Genomic DNA, 17,044 nt, shown 5'->3' on the forward strand with positions numbered 1-17,044 from the left:
GTAAATATGAGCCAAGGGGGGTTAACCATTTTCCTAACATGCTTTCATCACCTTTATTAAAGCTGCATTTGGCTTTTTTCCCTTTTTTGGAAGCTGTACTGGAATATTGCCACGCCAATAATAACAGTATTCCACTGAAATTATAACCCATTTTCTAAAACCCTAATCCCTCAAAGAAATTGTCCAAACCTAGCTCAGTAACTAGCCACTGTAGCAAAGCACAGCAGGTTTCTGGGGTTTTCTTTAATGTATTTGGGGAATTTTACACTTTCAGAACTTCTATTTTACCCAAACTGTAAAAAATTTAACCCGTACTCAAAACAGCCTTTTTCTTTATTACACTAAAAGCAAAAATATAGTTTTGAATTGAATATATATAATAACAACCTTCTTAAATTGCCATATTCATTTTTTTTTTTATTGGTCATGTTCTTTAATTTTATATCATTAATTGCACTCCTTTGTAACAGTTATTTAAATTATTCCACGTTCTGCAATACTTTCATACTGGTAGACCAAGCTGCCAGTACCTTAATGTACATTAATTAGCCAATTTATTAGGTCAGCCTAATGACCTTCTTGTTAACACAGATATCTCATCAGCCAGTAACATGACAGGAACTCAATGCATTTAGCCATGCAGACATGACAAAGATGGCCTGCTGAAGTTCAAACTGACACTGAGCATCAGAATGGGTGGAAAGTGGGATTTAAGTGACTTTGAACATGGCATGGTTGCTGGCGCCAGACAAGCTGATCTGACTATTTCAGGGAATCCTGATCTACTGGGATTTTCGCAAACTACCACCTGTACTGTTTATAGAGAATGATCTAAGAAACAGACAATATACAGTGAGCAGCAGTTCTCTGAATGAAAATGCTTTATTGATGTCAGAAATAAAAGGAGAATAGACTGACTCCTTCAAGCTGACAGTAAGGCAACATTAACTCAAATTACCACTTGTTATAACCAAGATATACAGAAGAACATCTTTGAATGCAGAAATACACATCCTATCAGCTCAGAACAGGAAACTAAGGCTACACTTTGCATAGGTTCACAGAGAAGACTAGAAAAATGTTGTCTGTTCTGTTGAGTCTGTGTTTTTGTTGTAATATTCAGATGGTAGGGTCAGAATTTAGCAGTGTGAGGGATATTTTCTTGGCATACTTTGGACCCAATACTACCAGTTGAGCATTGCTGCTGAGCATGAGGGTCTCTTTATGACCAGATCATCTCAGACCCTTGAGTGTGACAGTGGGCTCTCATTGTGCTCAAGTGGTTTACACAACCAGTAGATCTCAGTTCAATAGAAACCCTTTGGGATATGGTGGAACACGAGATTTGCATCATGGATATGCAGCTGACAGATCTCCAACAACTGTGTGATGCTGTCATATCAATATGGAACAAAATATCTGAGGAATATTTCCAGCACCTTGTTGAAGCGATACCATGAAGAATTACAGACGTTCTGACGGCAGAAAGGTGTCCAACCCAGGACTGGCGAGGTGTATATTCTCTATAACACTTTTGCAGTTGAGACTGCAAAAGTGTTTACCGGTCAATTCTGGCTATGGTTTTATATAGAAACCACACAGACTGAGTAATGAGGTGTCATCTATGCAAATCAGTGATGTCTGTAGAAAGCAAAGAAGTGACAAGCCTGAAAATGTTACACTCTCTGACAAGTAGGTCACGAAACCACAACCTATAACGTGGTGGAGGGGGGGCATGATTCACATCACAGACAAAGGGAAGAGAAAAGCTGAAAAAAGGGACATATTGACAGTAGCTGCTGAGTCAAGTAATGGCTACGAGGGGACAGTCTAATTATAACACTGTAGACAGGCTCATGCTACTTCACAATGCATGTTTTTGTTGTGGCGAAGTGAGTCATATGACAATTTTTAGTGGCATTTTTTCTTTGAGGTCTTTGTCTAATTTGCTGTTTTGGTGGCCGCAGAGAATTGGGCAGCAATGGGGAGAAAAAGAACAGCAGAAAAGAAGAAAACTCAAAGGAATATGGAGATGACAAGTCTGAAGGACGAGAAAGATTCCATGCACAAGTATAGATTTTAGACAGAAAGGGAAATGCATAAAGCAGAATTGAAATGTGATGTTTGACTGCCAGCCTAAAAACAAGGGCTCAGTAGGAGCACTTCCAGAGCTGACAGTGTTTTGAGTTATGTTTCTTTTGTTGTTAAGAAACAGAGAAATATGAACATCAAGAGAGAAGAACCCTGTGCCAAGTGTGTGAACGTCTTACACTCAACGAGGGATATTGGGATGTCTGCCACAAGGGTGTTAGAAGGCTAGCAGCTTGGAGAGACAGAGTGAGGCACATGAATGAGCAATGCAACTCACATAACTCCAGTGCAACACAGCCTTCTGCGCTGCATTCTGCCCCAATCCCTGCTCGTTACATAACACCATATTACATCCAAATTCCCCAGAGTACAAATGAACCAAAATTGGCATACTTGGATTCAATAACACTTTCTTATTTTTCCATTTTGATTTCATACCAAAATAGAAATCAGTCCTGAAAGGATTGGGCTGGCATTTTTATTTATTTATTTTATTTCAAAGACTCCATGGTAAAAGACAAAATGTTAGCTTGTTTCTCCTCTATGCTGCTTGTACCCCAAAAGCCACAAATTCCTTCTGAAACGCATCATTTAAACATGTCAAATAAAAATTTAATAAATACAATATACTTTAGACTTTTATAATACACTCTCTTTGTAAGGCATTGTATATATAAATATAACAGGATTCCCATCCATGTTGTCAACCTATTATTAGATGGCCGACCGAACACAGCAGCCCCGGCTGTAGGTTTAATCAAATTCAGCTTTTTAATGTGTGACTTCTAAAGTAGAACTTGCCCTACATTCTAAGAAACATCCACTACACCATGTCTGAATGCAAGATTTATATTGCTGTCCTTTAAAGACTGGTGGGAAAAATCAAGGTATAGCAACATAACAGCTGGTACAGTCACTTGTGTAGAAACTCAATTCCAGAAATGTTAGGACTAAATGAACTAAATTATTGCAAATCTCATAAATCAATACTTTATTCAAAGCAAGACATAGAAAACAGAAACTGAGAAAATGTGGTATTTTATGAAAAATATGAGCTTATTTGGAATTTGATGGCAGCAACATGTCTAAAGCAAGTTGGGACAGGGCCATGTTTAGCATCAACTCTTCTGTTAAAAAGAGTCCATAAAAATCTGGAAATGAGTTTATGTACTTTTGGGAGAGAATAATTGTCCATTGTTCTTGTCTGGTGTAGGATTGTAGCTATTCAGCAATTAAGGGCCATCTTTATTTTATTTTTTATATCATCATGTGCCAAATATTTTCAGCTAGTGAAAGATTTGGGCTGCAGGCAGGCCAGTTCAGCACCCGGACTCCTTACCCTGACAAGTCAAGTTGCTATAATAGATTCAGTATGATGTTTATCATTTTCTTCTCCTGAAAAATACAAAATGTAAAGGAGCATATGTTGCTCTAAATCTGTACAGTATATATCTTCTAGCACTGATGGAGTCTTTCCAGATGTGCCATCTTTCAATTGCATAGAAACTAACAAACAAACATACCATCAGAAGTGAAGACTTTTGAGGTAAATAGTGATAATAAGCCAGATGTTTGCTCCCCTCTTTGTCTGGAGGTTGTACTGTCTATGTTATCCAAATAATAATTTAAATGTTTAAGATTGACTGAGGAACAGTTTTATACGCTTCAGTCTATTTTAAATGATCGTTGGTCCAGAGAAGGCAGCAGTGTTTTTATATCATGTTCAATCTGGTTTCTTATTTGCATGATTTGGTTTAATGTGCATTCGTAGATGGCAAGGTGAACTGTCTTTCTGGTGTGTTCCTGAGCCCATGCAGTGATTTCAATCATGCCTGTTTTAATGCAGTTCTGCTTGAGGGCCCAAAATTAATGATCCTGTATTGATTTTAGGTCGTATCCCTCGCACACAGAGATTTCTCCAGATTCCTAGTCTTTTGATGGTTTTATGTACTGTGAGTGATGATATATTCAAAATCTTCCCAATTTTGCATTTAGGAAAAATTTTCTGACACTGTTACACAATTAGCTGTTTACTATGAACGCTTTAAACTGAGGTATACATGAACAATTTACAGTCTTTTAAGCATATTTAGGTTGTGTTGGGAAAAAAGGAAATTTGTCAAGTCCTCTATTTAGCTGCTGTGCAACCTTTCAAATGCAGAGCACAACATTAGTTGTCTGTCAGCCAAACAACAAAACACAACAATAGCGCATCCCTCCTGGTCAAATCTAGCACCAACAAAAGAGGCGACAATTGGCGACCGTGAGTCTGCCTAACTGTAAAAGGTGCCTCACTGCAACTTAATCATGACACTTTTTTTGGCACAAAAAGTAGCTGCATTCACACACACACACGTGTGTGTGTGCGCATTTACCTTTTCATTTCAAATATCCTAAACTGCACTTTCATTTGTAGAGCGAGTACAATGGATACCTGCAAACAAATGCATCTGAAAATCTACCATTTCAGACTCCTAAGATCCATTTGCTTTTACTCCAAGAATTTAGATTTAGGTGTTTATAATTTTTGAACAATTCTTAACAGATTTTCATTTGTGACTATCTGCTTATATTTTATGTGAATAGCCATGCTTCCAGTAACAAACTAATATTTTTTTACTAGGTTTTAGCTAACTTTATGAAATACCACGAGATTTTTAAAATTTTTTAAAAACAAGGGGGAAAAAAGTTACTAGAAAGAAATTGAATTAAAAATGTTGTTACTGTAGGAAAGCTCCTGAAATAGCTTACGTCTGAGGGTCAGACTGTTACTGATGAGATACAAGGTGAGGTGACACGCTTTGAAAAACCAAGTACACAGTGAAATCAAAAAAAGGCCTTAAGCAGGAAAACAAAAACCTGTTCTCCCAGAGCACAACTAATGCATGCTCTGCAACACCATAGCAACCAGGTAGAAGTGGGTCAGACAAACAGGTCAAGATAGATGAACAAGTGACATGTGGTTTCTCTTTTACAACCTAATTAATACCTCCAATACTTGTCTGGACGCCCACCCCACCTCTTTTGGCTAGTTTGTGGGTTTAAAATCAGACTGACAAACCAAACAAGCCACTAGTGGCTAATCTGAGCAGTAGATGAAAGGCGAAAGAAGAAACAAATTGCGAGATGTACTGAACAGCATCTTGGGGTATATACACAAATGATTCGTTTTTGGAACTGGTGAAAGAAATAATACAATTTGTGTTCTATTTAGCCTCTAATATTTACAAATTCTTTATTTCTTATAAATAATATGCATCCATAGTTGGTCGGCCCTCCCTGAGTCTGGTTCTGCTGGAGGTTTCTTCCAGTTAAAAGGGAGTTCTTCCTTCCCACTGTCATCACAGGGGCGTCATCTGATTGTTGGGGTTTTCTCTGTATTATTGTAGGGTCTTGGCCTTACAATATAAAATGCCTTGAGACTGGTGTTGTTGTGATTTGGCACTAAAAGAAAAATAAATTGACTTGACTTGTTATAGACTCATTAATAGTCTTGCTGCTTAGATATTCTTTACAGGCAGACACTCTTTTACTTTATGCTCGAGTGCAGAGGGAAGTGTTGAGCATGGACTGATTATGATGTCCACTGACACTCACAGAAGCACTGGAGCGGACATGGAAAGCAGATTTATTTAAAAAAAAAAAAAAGATAACTGATAAAGCAAGAAAAGAGAGTGGATACCTCTTAGTTTGATTTATCTATATCATGATGAGAGAGACAAGCAAATATTCATAGTATAGATTAGAATGGGCAGAGACAACTAAAACAGAGTTTATCATTATCTTTCAGTCAGAAGGAAATTTATTCGTAGCTTTTCATCAAGTAGTCTAGAAATGTAAAAACAGGTAGACAGCAGCACTTCATGAGTCTAACAAGTTGATATGTTGAAAAGGGAGAATTTATTTATTTATTTCTTCAGCCTAAAATACCAAACTCATTTCCATTCCTGCTAACTGCAGGAAACATAATGAACCCAATCATGGCGATTTTCCACAGGTATTTCACTGACATCTGCATCCTGGAATGAAAGAAGATACTAATTTGGCTGGAAGGACCGAGAAGAATTTTTTGATTCTATGGGTGTGTGTGAGTAAGTGTGTGTTTGTCAGAGTGTGGGTGCATGGCTGTGAGAAATACACAAACTCCAGCAAGTGATGAAGCAAGGCGAAGCTTCCAAGTCTTTTATATCCTATACAACCCTCGCTGCTACCATACAGAGTGCCCAGGGACTGGAAAAATTTAATCACGCTAAACATATGTGTAAGGCGAGGTGATGCACTATCAACTGAATACATGCATGAGGAAAATCTGAAAAGAATAATGTCAAGAAGATTCATACTCAACATCTAGTAAATAAGACAGGACCAGTCAGGCTGCTACACATCACCCCCACATGCTGAGGCACAGTGAGGAAGCATTTCATACAGAAAAACTCAATGGAACGTCCTCAATTTGGCAAAAGACGCTGAAAAATAAATGTTTTACTCAAATATGTCAATATATACTGCAGATGTACAGTATATGTGTGGATATTTAAATTATGTTTCAAAGTGTGGTTATTCCGTTCATAAATCACAACTCTAATGCACTGACATGACTTCTAAAACCCACTTAGAAAAAAAGCCTTATTGAGATTCCTGTGTAGGCAAAGTTTACACCCACATCAGACCGAGATTATTTCATGAACATTTTTTTTTAAATCTCTACACTATTCACAAAATATTTATTTGTTTTTATTGTAATATTAAGAGTATTTTCTTAACTGTGATGGAGTCACTTACAATTCGTTTATTGACACACCAGAGCCGAAAACCAGTACTATCAGGCATTTTCATATGCTTGGAGCACACAAGCATAACTTGGCACCAAATTCAGTCATCCAAGCTAAATAACAGAAATATGATATTTTTAGACCTACAAAACCCTTCCTTTGGCTTATTACCACACAACCAACTGGAAGGCTTTGATTTGCAGAGCTTGAACATTAAAATATAGTCATGGAATTCCGCATTTTCTAAATAGTTAGAGATGACTCACCAAAACAAAGTTTCTCAGACATATCTGAGACAGGCATGATAACAGTCAATTTCACATCTAACAGCCAAAGGGCCCCTTTTGCATAGGTCTTGCATGGTCTGCTTGTGTGCACTCTCTCAAGGAACTTTAGCTTCCTCCCAAAGACAAGCATGGGTTAGATTAACTGGCAATTCTAAATTAGCCATAAGTATAAATGTGAGCAAGATTGGTTGTTTATGTCTTTGTATTAGCTCTGCGACGGACTGGGCACCAACACCAGGAATGCTTGCTGCCTCTGTCTTAACATCATAACATTTCTCAGTTTAAACACCTTCTGTCCTGTTTTCGGTCACTTCTGTGGTGAGAATATGCAGCTAAAAGTACTCGATTAGGTCTGGATCATCTACACAATTAAAATTGGCAGAAACCGGCTCTGATGCCAACTTATGAAGTTGATAAATGAGTGTTTTTATGGCGAGGACTGGTATGCTTAGACAGTTGTCTAAGCTTACCAAGACAGCTAACATAAAAGCTCAAGTAAAAAAATCGCTCAGGAAGAAATAGATTTGTCACCTGATTTAAATATACTGCTGGATTTGTCCATAACAATATAAAGGGAAAAGACTAAAGGATTTCATAGCTGGCATATATTAGGACAGGTATGGGTGGGAAGAGATTAGCAAATGGGAGTAGATTTGAGGAAGCAGTTGATAAGCCCACAGGATGTAGCAAGCCCCACCATAGCTGGTGCAGATAAAACACACAATGGATGGTTTAGTTTGTGGAGCTCAAAATGTCACGGGAGGACACGGCAGATGAGACGTGAAAGAAAATGTTTCAGGTTGGGATAAGCTGGTCACTGAAAGTTTGCTAAAATGTTGATGGTAGTAATAACCTAACAATTCCTGAAACTGTTAAATATGAGGATTAATAATATATTAATATGAGATTTTTACAAGTATCTTTGGCAATAACATAAACTGGAACTAAAACTGAGGAATCCATAAACACATTTTCTGGACAATGAGCCTCTTGTTGTTCTCTTGCTTGTTTCCATGATAAAGAGCCACTGATCAGCAGGATTATTTCACACATCAATATTCTAGAAGCGTTTTCTGCTTTTGTGCATTTCCTATTTTAGTACGGATCCTATGCACAGTTTTATAAATGAAACCATATTCTCTATTTTTCTGATGCCTATGCATTTGAATTAGGAAGCTACATAACAACAGTACCTATTTGGTTTTTTACCTAAGCTACATGCAACATCATTTAGTAAAATAAAATAAATGAAAGGCATTTTTGATTACTTAATTTGTACATGCTTGAAAAAAGGGTTGAGCTATATGTATTAAACATCTTAAAGAGTTCTTGTGAGTTTTCTACTAAATCTTTTGTGTTTGGTACATGAAAATAATCAGTGCATCTACCCGCAAAGTAATTTAACGGTTCAATTCAAAATTTAATTAGGCACTGGCAGTTAACGTTTATTACATGGCTATATCCTTACATTTACATCGTAAATTGTAAAAGTATAATAAAGATATTTTAATGGTTATAGTAGCAGCCAGTAAAACTGCTACTGCATCATACATTTGATCCATGAATTGGTTCCCTAAATGCAGGCTATCCCTGGATTATGTGAGAAGGGTTTTCCCTTTCTATTGTTTGTGCTTGTGCTAAATTCAAGCACTTGGCAGATTCAGTGCAGTGCTCGTCAGCTTCCCCAGCCCTGTGGTAAACTGCAAACCTTTTCCAATATGCTGCAAGTTGTGTATTTGTGTACTCACATCGCTGTGTGCAGGTGTGACATTAACTGTGATCCTCTGAGAATGGATAAATGACAAAAGATGTGATCCTCCCCATCCCCGCCCCTTTTCACTCTCCCTCAGAGACATGTTGAGGGGGAGGCAGCAATGAAGAAGAATCTGTGTATCTGTCAGTTTGTCTGATAGCCCTGCACACTCTCCACCCTTGTCCCTCTGCAGGGGCTAAGCTCCTGAAGACACTGCTTAAAGTGTCACAACACTTACAAACCAAAGGTAGCCATACTTCAGTTGCAGACCAGAGGAGGCATGGTTATGGAGAAGCCCCTTGAACTCAGTGCAAGTCATTCTGTCAGAGAGTAGTCAGACTGAGAGACACAAAGCCACAAGCAGAAACATACATTTAAGGGTTAATGCGGTGACACACAACACACAGAGGCATGAAAATGACTGCAGGGGCCATGCATCACATGGCGCTCTCCCACACATCCATAGGCATACAAACACACATACGCAAGCACCTTGTCACTCAAGGAAGCAAAGTATGTGATCTGGCACAGGATGGAGGGCGCTTACATAACACTTGATTTTTTAAAGGTGTAATTGAATGTCTTTTTGGGTTAAGTGAAAATCATCTGGGTGCACCAGCCATATCAAAGCTGACATTCATCAAAGTCTGCCATAATAAGAAAAAGTCGTTTGATGTGAAAAGAAATTCACAACACACACAAAAATCATACCTGATATACTTTTATTTGATATGCAAAACTTACAAATCTCATGTTTTTATGAAAATGTATGGATACGTAAAATAGATACTGTAACTTCACCCACAGTTTCATTAAATACTGCTTATTATCCTTGCTAAATGCAGTCAGATATATATATATATATATATATATATATATATATATATATATATATATATATATAAAAAAGGGGTGCAACAATACTCGTATTGATATTGAACCGTTCGATACAGTGCTTTCGGTTCGGTACGCATATGTATCAAACAATACAAGAATTTTTATTTATTTTATCAACTTTTCTTCTGACGATGCTGTCTGTGTTGAGCGCTCAGTGGATCTGTGTTCGACTACTCCACCTAGGCTGCACTGTGGAGTGCAGATCCACTGAGCGCAGCAAGACAGAAGCTAAGCTCGTTGCAACATGGCAACTCCCTCAACGCTACCCGAAATTGAACCTCCCCCACCCTCATTCAGAGCTGGGGTTTGGTACTATCTTGGTTTTCATGTGAAGCATGACCCTGATGGTAAGCGCGTCATGGACAAAAGTAAAACAGTATGTCGGATGTGCCACGCAATGCTCAATTTGTGGGAACTAGTGCATTAGCACAGTTAGCTTGTTAATGTGTTGACGCGGTCCAGCCCCATGCACGGGGCGATCCGTGGTAGCTCGTTAACGGAGATTTGCCGCGTTATGGCGTTAATGTCATTTTAACGAGATTAACGCTAACAGCACTAGTGGGAACACAACGAATATGGCTGCACATTTACGCCAACATCATCCTAGTGCAAAGACAAGTGGAGGCAGACAAAAACAATAAGCACGCATGCTACAAACTTTACCCGAGTCATTTAGACAGCCGTTAGCACACGATTCTCCTTATGGGGACCTGATATGTTTAATATGCTGCTGAGAATATAGCCCAGAAGAAGCTTATAGTATAGCTTTTATTTTGGAAAGAGCCATTTCTCTGTAATAAACTCTCTTTTCCAAAGATGAGTGATTTCTCAATCAGATTAATTTTTTTTATTACTTTGTTGTTTCAGCAACATTAAATTTAAAAACTGTACTTTTGAGTTAAAATATATATTTACAATTTTAATAAATGACAAATTAAAAAGCATGAAAAAATTTTTGTATCGAAAAAATATCGAACCGTGACACCAAAGTATCGAACCGAACCGTGACTTTTGTGTATCGTTGCACCCCTAATACATATACATATATATATATATATATATATATATATATATATATATATGTGTATGTATACATATATGTCACATTATAATTCTCCAGAATAAATTGCTTTCAGTGGGAAAGAACACATTAATTCAAAAAGACACATTAATTCAAAATAGATGCTAATTTATGTTTTTAAAAAAGTGGTTGTGGTCACAAAAAAGTAAAAACAAAAAAAACAAAAAACAGAAAATACAATAAAAAAGCTGAGATGGATCTCAGATGTGACAAAAGCTCACATCTAAGGTATTACACTTCCTTGATCCAGTTTAAATTCCAAGAACCACCTAGTAAAAATGACCATTTCCTCATTTTCAAGAGTATAACACAGTGCACCCGGTGCATTATGTAAGGACACAATAACTATATGCGCAAGGCAGCTAGAGATATGTAGCGTGACATCTCTATGTATACAATACATATATGTAGGTATTAAGGCCTCATGATTAACACATGGACATGCTTTCTGAGACAAACACTGCTCACACAACACAGCTAAGGCAAATTCCTGGTTATAAAGATACATTTTAGTGTTGAGAAAAAGAAACCACAAACAATAAAATTAAAATGGCTCCCTAAATGACCAGTATTTAATGGTCAAACATTCAATTTCAACGGCGGAATCCATTGGGATTATCAGTAAAGTTGACTATAACAAATGGTCAGTGTTGAAGCAGCGGGAAGTTTAAGATCAGTTGTTGTTTACAACACTAAATATTAAACATTTGCTTCAAAGTGGGATCGATATGTAATCATCACCTCTCTTGCTCAGATCTGTTCACGTTAATTTCTTCTTGAATTGTGAAACAGCTCTGCAATCGGACAATACAGAGCTGGGCAAGATATAATAACCAATTTAAGCACCACAAATATAACCACATCAGACTCAGAGTCGAAAAGGAACAGTGCAGTTTCACTCCCTTTTTCACTGTCAATGCTTATTCTCTGACAATAACAAATCCCACACACAAGTTCACTTCAAAACATTCCTGGAGCTTGTGCTGTATGAAACACACTCTCACTGTAAACAAGCACTCATTTTAAGAATGAATTTAAGATTTAGTGCAGGAACAGGCATGCATTCTTGTTTGTGCATACGCAAGGCACGAAGATTTGGTGCAGATTAAGGCAGTGGGCATTTTTTTGTTTTGTCTTTTTGTCCACAGTGTTTTTTAGGAGGAAGAAAACCATAAAGCCTTGCAGGGTGATCTGTCTTTTCAACTGACCAGGAGTGCATATAGAAGAGGTTCTTGGCAGTTGTTCATCCTCATCTCTGCAGCTCTGTTGTTTAAAGTTCCTCAAAGAAGGCAACCCTGGACTTGGTGCTCTGTAGTGTAAGCTGTGTAAGAATCAATAACAAAGGTGTGGTGAGGTTTTATATGAGGGGTAAAAATAAACACAAGAGGAGGAGTATTCTGGCAAGCAATCAAAATAAGTAAAAAGACAGAAATCTTTATTGGAGATTCTGATCATGAAAGTCATCGCCTGGCCTTTCCCTTAGCCTTTTTGCCTGATCTAATCCTTCTGTCTATTCCCAATACACACAGTGTGTGCAAGACCCTGACTTTCAACCAAGACACCATAAAAAGAGTGCAGCGTGCAGATGGTCAGCATGCTTATACATACTGACACAATAAGAAATGTGATTTGACAAAAAATTGGTTAGCAGGTAGCTGTAATTCTGAATGTACACACATGCATGTGTAATCCAATTATTTCTCTGATGAAGCACTTTTAATTAGACACTAGAAAAGCCAAACACATAATCTGACTTGTTTCCCTTGACTAATCAAAAGACTAAATGATCACAAGAAGAGGATAATTGGAGATTCTTTGGCATGTTTACTGCAAATATACCCCGAAGGTTATTCTGATTGTAATGAATCTCTGATGGTGTAAAGGCATGCAATGTTGTTGATACACCCTACATAGATTATAATATCCAGAAACTGAAAGAAAATCTGCCTCTATTAAGGTTTACAACTCAATCAGGGTACAACACAACTTTGCAGGTTTTCCAGCTCTCTGCTACAGACAATCAAACAGATGAGGAGAGAAGTGGGAGATCAATGCCAGTCAGAGAAAAAACTGTTAATTGTCTTTCTCTCCAGGTTTAAATGAGCTGGTGATGGATTAATTCGGGTCACTGGCTGTGCTTTAACCATTCAGGTGAAGCTAACCGTTGACTTATCTAATACTGCATAAGACCGCACTAAGGCAAATTGGCTGGGCAAACTAGTTTCTCTTTTTAACATCTGCAGGGCAAAGGGAATTAAACCGACTGCCAAAGTCAATATTACACGGGGGATGAAGGAGGACAGTTCAGGAAATCCAGTTTTTTCTGGGGAATGTGCTGATTGAGGGACTTAAGCAAATCCAAACAGATAATGTGTGGGAAGGGATGGATTAGCAGTGTTATGTTTACTGATCACCTTCTAGTGTCCCTGCTGACAGAAAGCCTGAGCTATATTTGTGTGTGTTAAAGTCTGACCGCATGCTTATCTGTATCTAACTCTCGAGCATTTTTCTCCACACTGGTCACAAACTCCACTTTAGAAAGAGCAAAAACTCTTTCCTCGATGTTCCAGGTATTAGTGCTATGAAAGACACAGCAGCAAGATATTTCCAGAAAAGAAATGCTTTTGTACAATAGCTAACCTCCTTTGTCTGCCACTTCATACGGTCTGAATGGACTGCCACATATAGCATAAAAAAAGCACTGCCTCTCTTAAACTTCACACAGAATCTCTAAAGCTCTTGTATTGAGACTTATTTACAGAGAATGAGCTCTCTGTAAGCCCTGGTGCTAACAAAACAGAAACTGTGGCCTGGATGAAGTGCAAAGGCACTGTGCCGTGTCAAAGGAACGTTCATTAATCATCCAAAGGGGGAGAGTGAGTCTGGGAGGAGAAAACTTTGCCCGGGGTTGCAGCTGGTCCTGATGCTTTGGGCTCAGTGATCTGTGCTTCGTTCCACATTCCCTCTGCTCTTCCTCTCCCACCGTCTCCTCCTCACCCCAACCACCCCCTGGTCACTAACTTCACAGTGCATTCTTGGAACTTATCCATGACTCAGCCTCCTTCAAACTCCTCTTCCTTTTTAGTGCGCCCCCCGCCTTCCCTAAACTTCTCACCTCTTTTAGCAAAGCTGACCTAGCTTCCTCACTCTTGATTTCTTTTCCCTTCCCCCTGCAATGCCACGAGGCCTGGCCCCTTCCCTCACTAACAAGATAAATGCCAATGCCTCTGGTTCAATTAAAGCAACACTTTTAACTCAGCTCCTTTTCCACTTGCATGTCAGAGGTGCCCCCATCAATCCAAATGACTAATCACCAAGCAAAAATCAATTAGTGCTCCCCCTAACAAGCGTATTTTACACTCAGAGACAAAACGAAGGAGGGTGGGCTCTTTTGTTACACAATGTGCTGTGAACAACCCAAATTTTTATTTGATACTTTTATTTAAATTAGAGAGATACTGGAGTGGTAGGATAAAGGAGAACAAGTCTAATCTGCCAGTTCATCAGAGGACAGCGGAAATATAATCTTTTTATAACAATGCTGCTGACTTTGACCAATCAATTATGAAATATCCCACAGGCCAAGAGCCTGTCACATCTACTGTTTTTATATCATTACTTAACCAGAGACTGGGTGAGATGAAATCGCTAATACTAATGGAGTTGCTATAAGATGAATGCAAACGCACAGATTTTCACAAAGACTGTACCTAAAAGATGGACACAAGTAGGCTACTGTGACGTCACCTGTTGTTCCAACGTGAAGCCTTGAGCTGACCTCTTTATCTGGTGCATTTTTTGTCTTTGGAACCAGATGTGTCACAGCAACAGGTATATATGATTTGGAAATACATCGCACTGCATGCTCATGGCTGCCTGTCAATCACAAACATAACCCCTGTAGCTTACCCTGCTTTAACCTTCTTTTTGACTCAAATGAGCACCATAATTTACAAAATGGCTCAATAAGACTTGAGTGACTGAGACCATAAATTCATGAATACTTGTTTTTGCACATATAGTCGTTGCCCTGCTACTAGAAACAACAGCTTTATTTTTTTAGACCTGGTTGCTAAGTCCATCTTTTATATACAGTTGTTGTCGCTACAATAGGAGGGGGCCATCCAGGAAGTATTCAGAGTTTATTTAAACTTCATAATACTGTAAATGTGGCTCATGTAAGCTCATTGGATAGCAGTTGAATGGCTTAAATAACTGTAAATGTAGTGATGTGTTTCTCACTTCATTAGATGTTTTAGTGCTCATTTATATTCATTAACCATGAGAAAAATATCCAATGCATTTGCTTCACTTCCAGAACCACTTTATGCTTCAAGATTTGCTGTTTTTAATTAAAATAATGATCACATGTACCTGGCATCAGTAGCAGTTTGCCTCCCCCTAAAACTAAAGTCAGATTAGCTTGAAATAGTAGTAGCTGCTGAGACAGCTTTACTCACACTTTCTTATCTCTTCTCCTCTGCAACTGCACTGCTAGTGCCCATGCACCCACTGACATCTTGAAATTTTACTTTCAAAATTCAGAAAGATGGTTTTTTTTGTCAGATGTGTGGGTGTTTATTTATGTAGTGTAATATCTGATTATTCGTTTTTCCAATATATAACCTCGAGGTAAACAGCAGAGGTAATCAGATTTCTGTTTTGGATCTGAAGGCCTATTGAAAACTATTTCTGTGTGAACACAAATATGGACAGACAAGCCAAGGTTACTGGGAAACATCATATTTTTTAAGGACTGTGTATGTTTATGTGGCAGCTGAGCTGGGAGTTACCTTTTTAAAGTTACTGTGCTTGCTGGTCCCCTGTTCTGTGTTCTGATTGTGAATGATGTCTAGAGAAGTCTCCCTCTCTTTCAGCTTCAGACTTTCAATTTCCGTCTTCAGCTCATTCAGCTGTTCCTGCAGGTGCTTGCTCTTCTCCATGTACTCAACCCTATGCATGAACAAATTGCCAGTTGAGAAACAGCCATTATTTCCATGGTCATTAAGAATAAACACAGTGACAATAAGGTTAAATTAAGTCCAGAATTACACCATATGATTTCATATCAAATAGGCCGCCAAAGGACACATTAAAAGTTTGGCTTTAAAAGCGGTATAACACTATAATATGACATCGTACAAAAAGACAGAATATGTGGATTCAAGTTTTGATATAAATTCTGTTTAACTAAAGATAAAGACAGAATGTCCTTTTCCATTTGAAAATGTACTGCCAGCAGTCTGTAGGAAGTAGCTAAAGCCTGCCACAGTGACATCTCGCGGTAATTAGCATATCCATGACATCACTGTGTCAGCTGTCCTTCTGTCCTTGCATATAATACCCAAGAAGGCTGTTTTCATCACATAATTTTCAGTTTCTGGTATCAGACAATAGAATGAGCATGAAACAGTGACTGTTGACCAAGTTGATGTTTTGATAAAATCCTTATTTTCCCACTGTGATGTAATCTGACAACATCGCTACGTAGATAAGCTAAAGGCAATAGCTAACCTTTGATTTCAGCTATATTCGCATTTAAAAATTATTATATCTTCAAAGATCTAGTACGTTTGCATGTGCAGCTCATTCTGCTGCCAAGTGATGAGCTGAATGTGCTGCTGGGAGAAAAAAGTGTGTAACTTTTTGGGCATTAAAAAATGGGCGCTTGAAAAAAATCACTAAAAGAAGCTTAAAAAAGGTTATCTTATCTTATGTGCAAGTTCAATAAGGAAGATCTGTATTCCCACATTTGCCTGCATTCTTGGGAGTCTGTGCTGCTAGTCTATCCTGTCCATGACTTCCTCTTTCCCACACTTTCAAACTGAATTTTGTCATCATCGCTCATTTCTATCACCAATTTTTATTCTTCTTTCTTCCTGTCAGCCAATCAGCTTGTGTTCTGTGTGCTTTAAACCTCACTGCTCCTCTGTCATTCTAACTCTCCGACTCTCTTTCCTGCAACCCACGTCCTTCCCATCTCGGCTTCCACCTGCTTCATCTCTGCCACCATAAACATGTGGACTCCGGGGGGTCCTGTCCTACTTCCTACCATTGCCACACTCTGCTCTGCTATGTAGCTTCATTGAAGTCTAATAGTCAAATAGAAACTCAAACTCTCTTCTTCAATAAATCATGTTCAGTCATTTTAAATGATCTCTTC

The 17,044-nt window shown here is 38.3% G+C and overlaps 1 protein-coding gene across 4 annotated transcripts in view; it reads right to left on the reverse strand.

Annotated features, from left to right (window-relative positions):
- Nucleotides 1-9,815: 9,815 nt before the first annotated feature.
- Nucleotides 9,816-17,044, reverse strand: part of nf2a (NF2, moesin-ezrin-radixin like (MERLIN) tumor suppressor a) — a 31,967-nt gene continuing 24,738 nt past the window's right edge. For 3 of the 4 annotated variants that reach the window (XM_085295274.1, XM_085295273.1, XM_085295275.1), the window contains 2 exons: nucleotides 15,675-15,834; nucleotides 12,003-12,202 (listed from right to left, as the gene is read on the reverse strand). In XM_085295274.1, the coding sequence (XP_085151400.1) occupies nucleotides 12,152-12,202; nucleotides 15,675-15,834 (211 nt within the window). In that variant the 3' untranslated portion in view covers nucleotides 12,003-12,151. Of the gene's footprint in view, nucleotides 12,203-15,674; nucleotides 15,835-17,044 lie in introns of all 4 variants that reach the window. The other variant, XM_085295277.1, reaches the window with a different exon arrangement.

Source organism: Mchenga conophoros, linkage group LG12, assembly GCF_057382185.1.
Source record: "Mchenga conophoros isolate Kocher_MC1m ecotype Shallow Benthic linkage group LG12, M_conophoros_male_GT1.1, whole genome shotgun sequence".
Lineage (NCBI taxonomy): Eukaryota > Metazoa > Chordata > Actinopteri > Cichliformes > Cichlidae > Mchenga > Mchenga conophoros.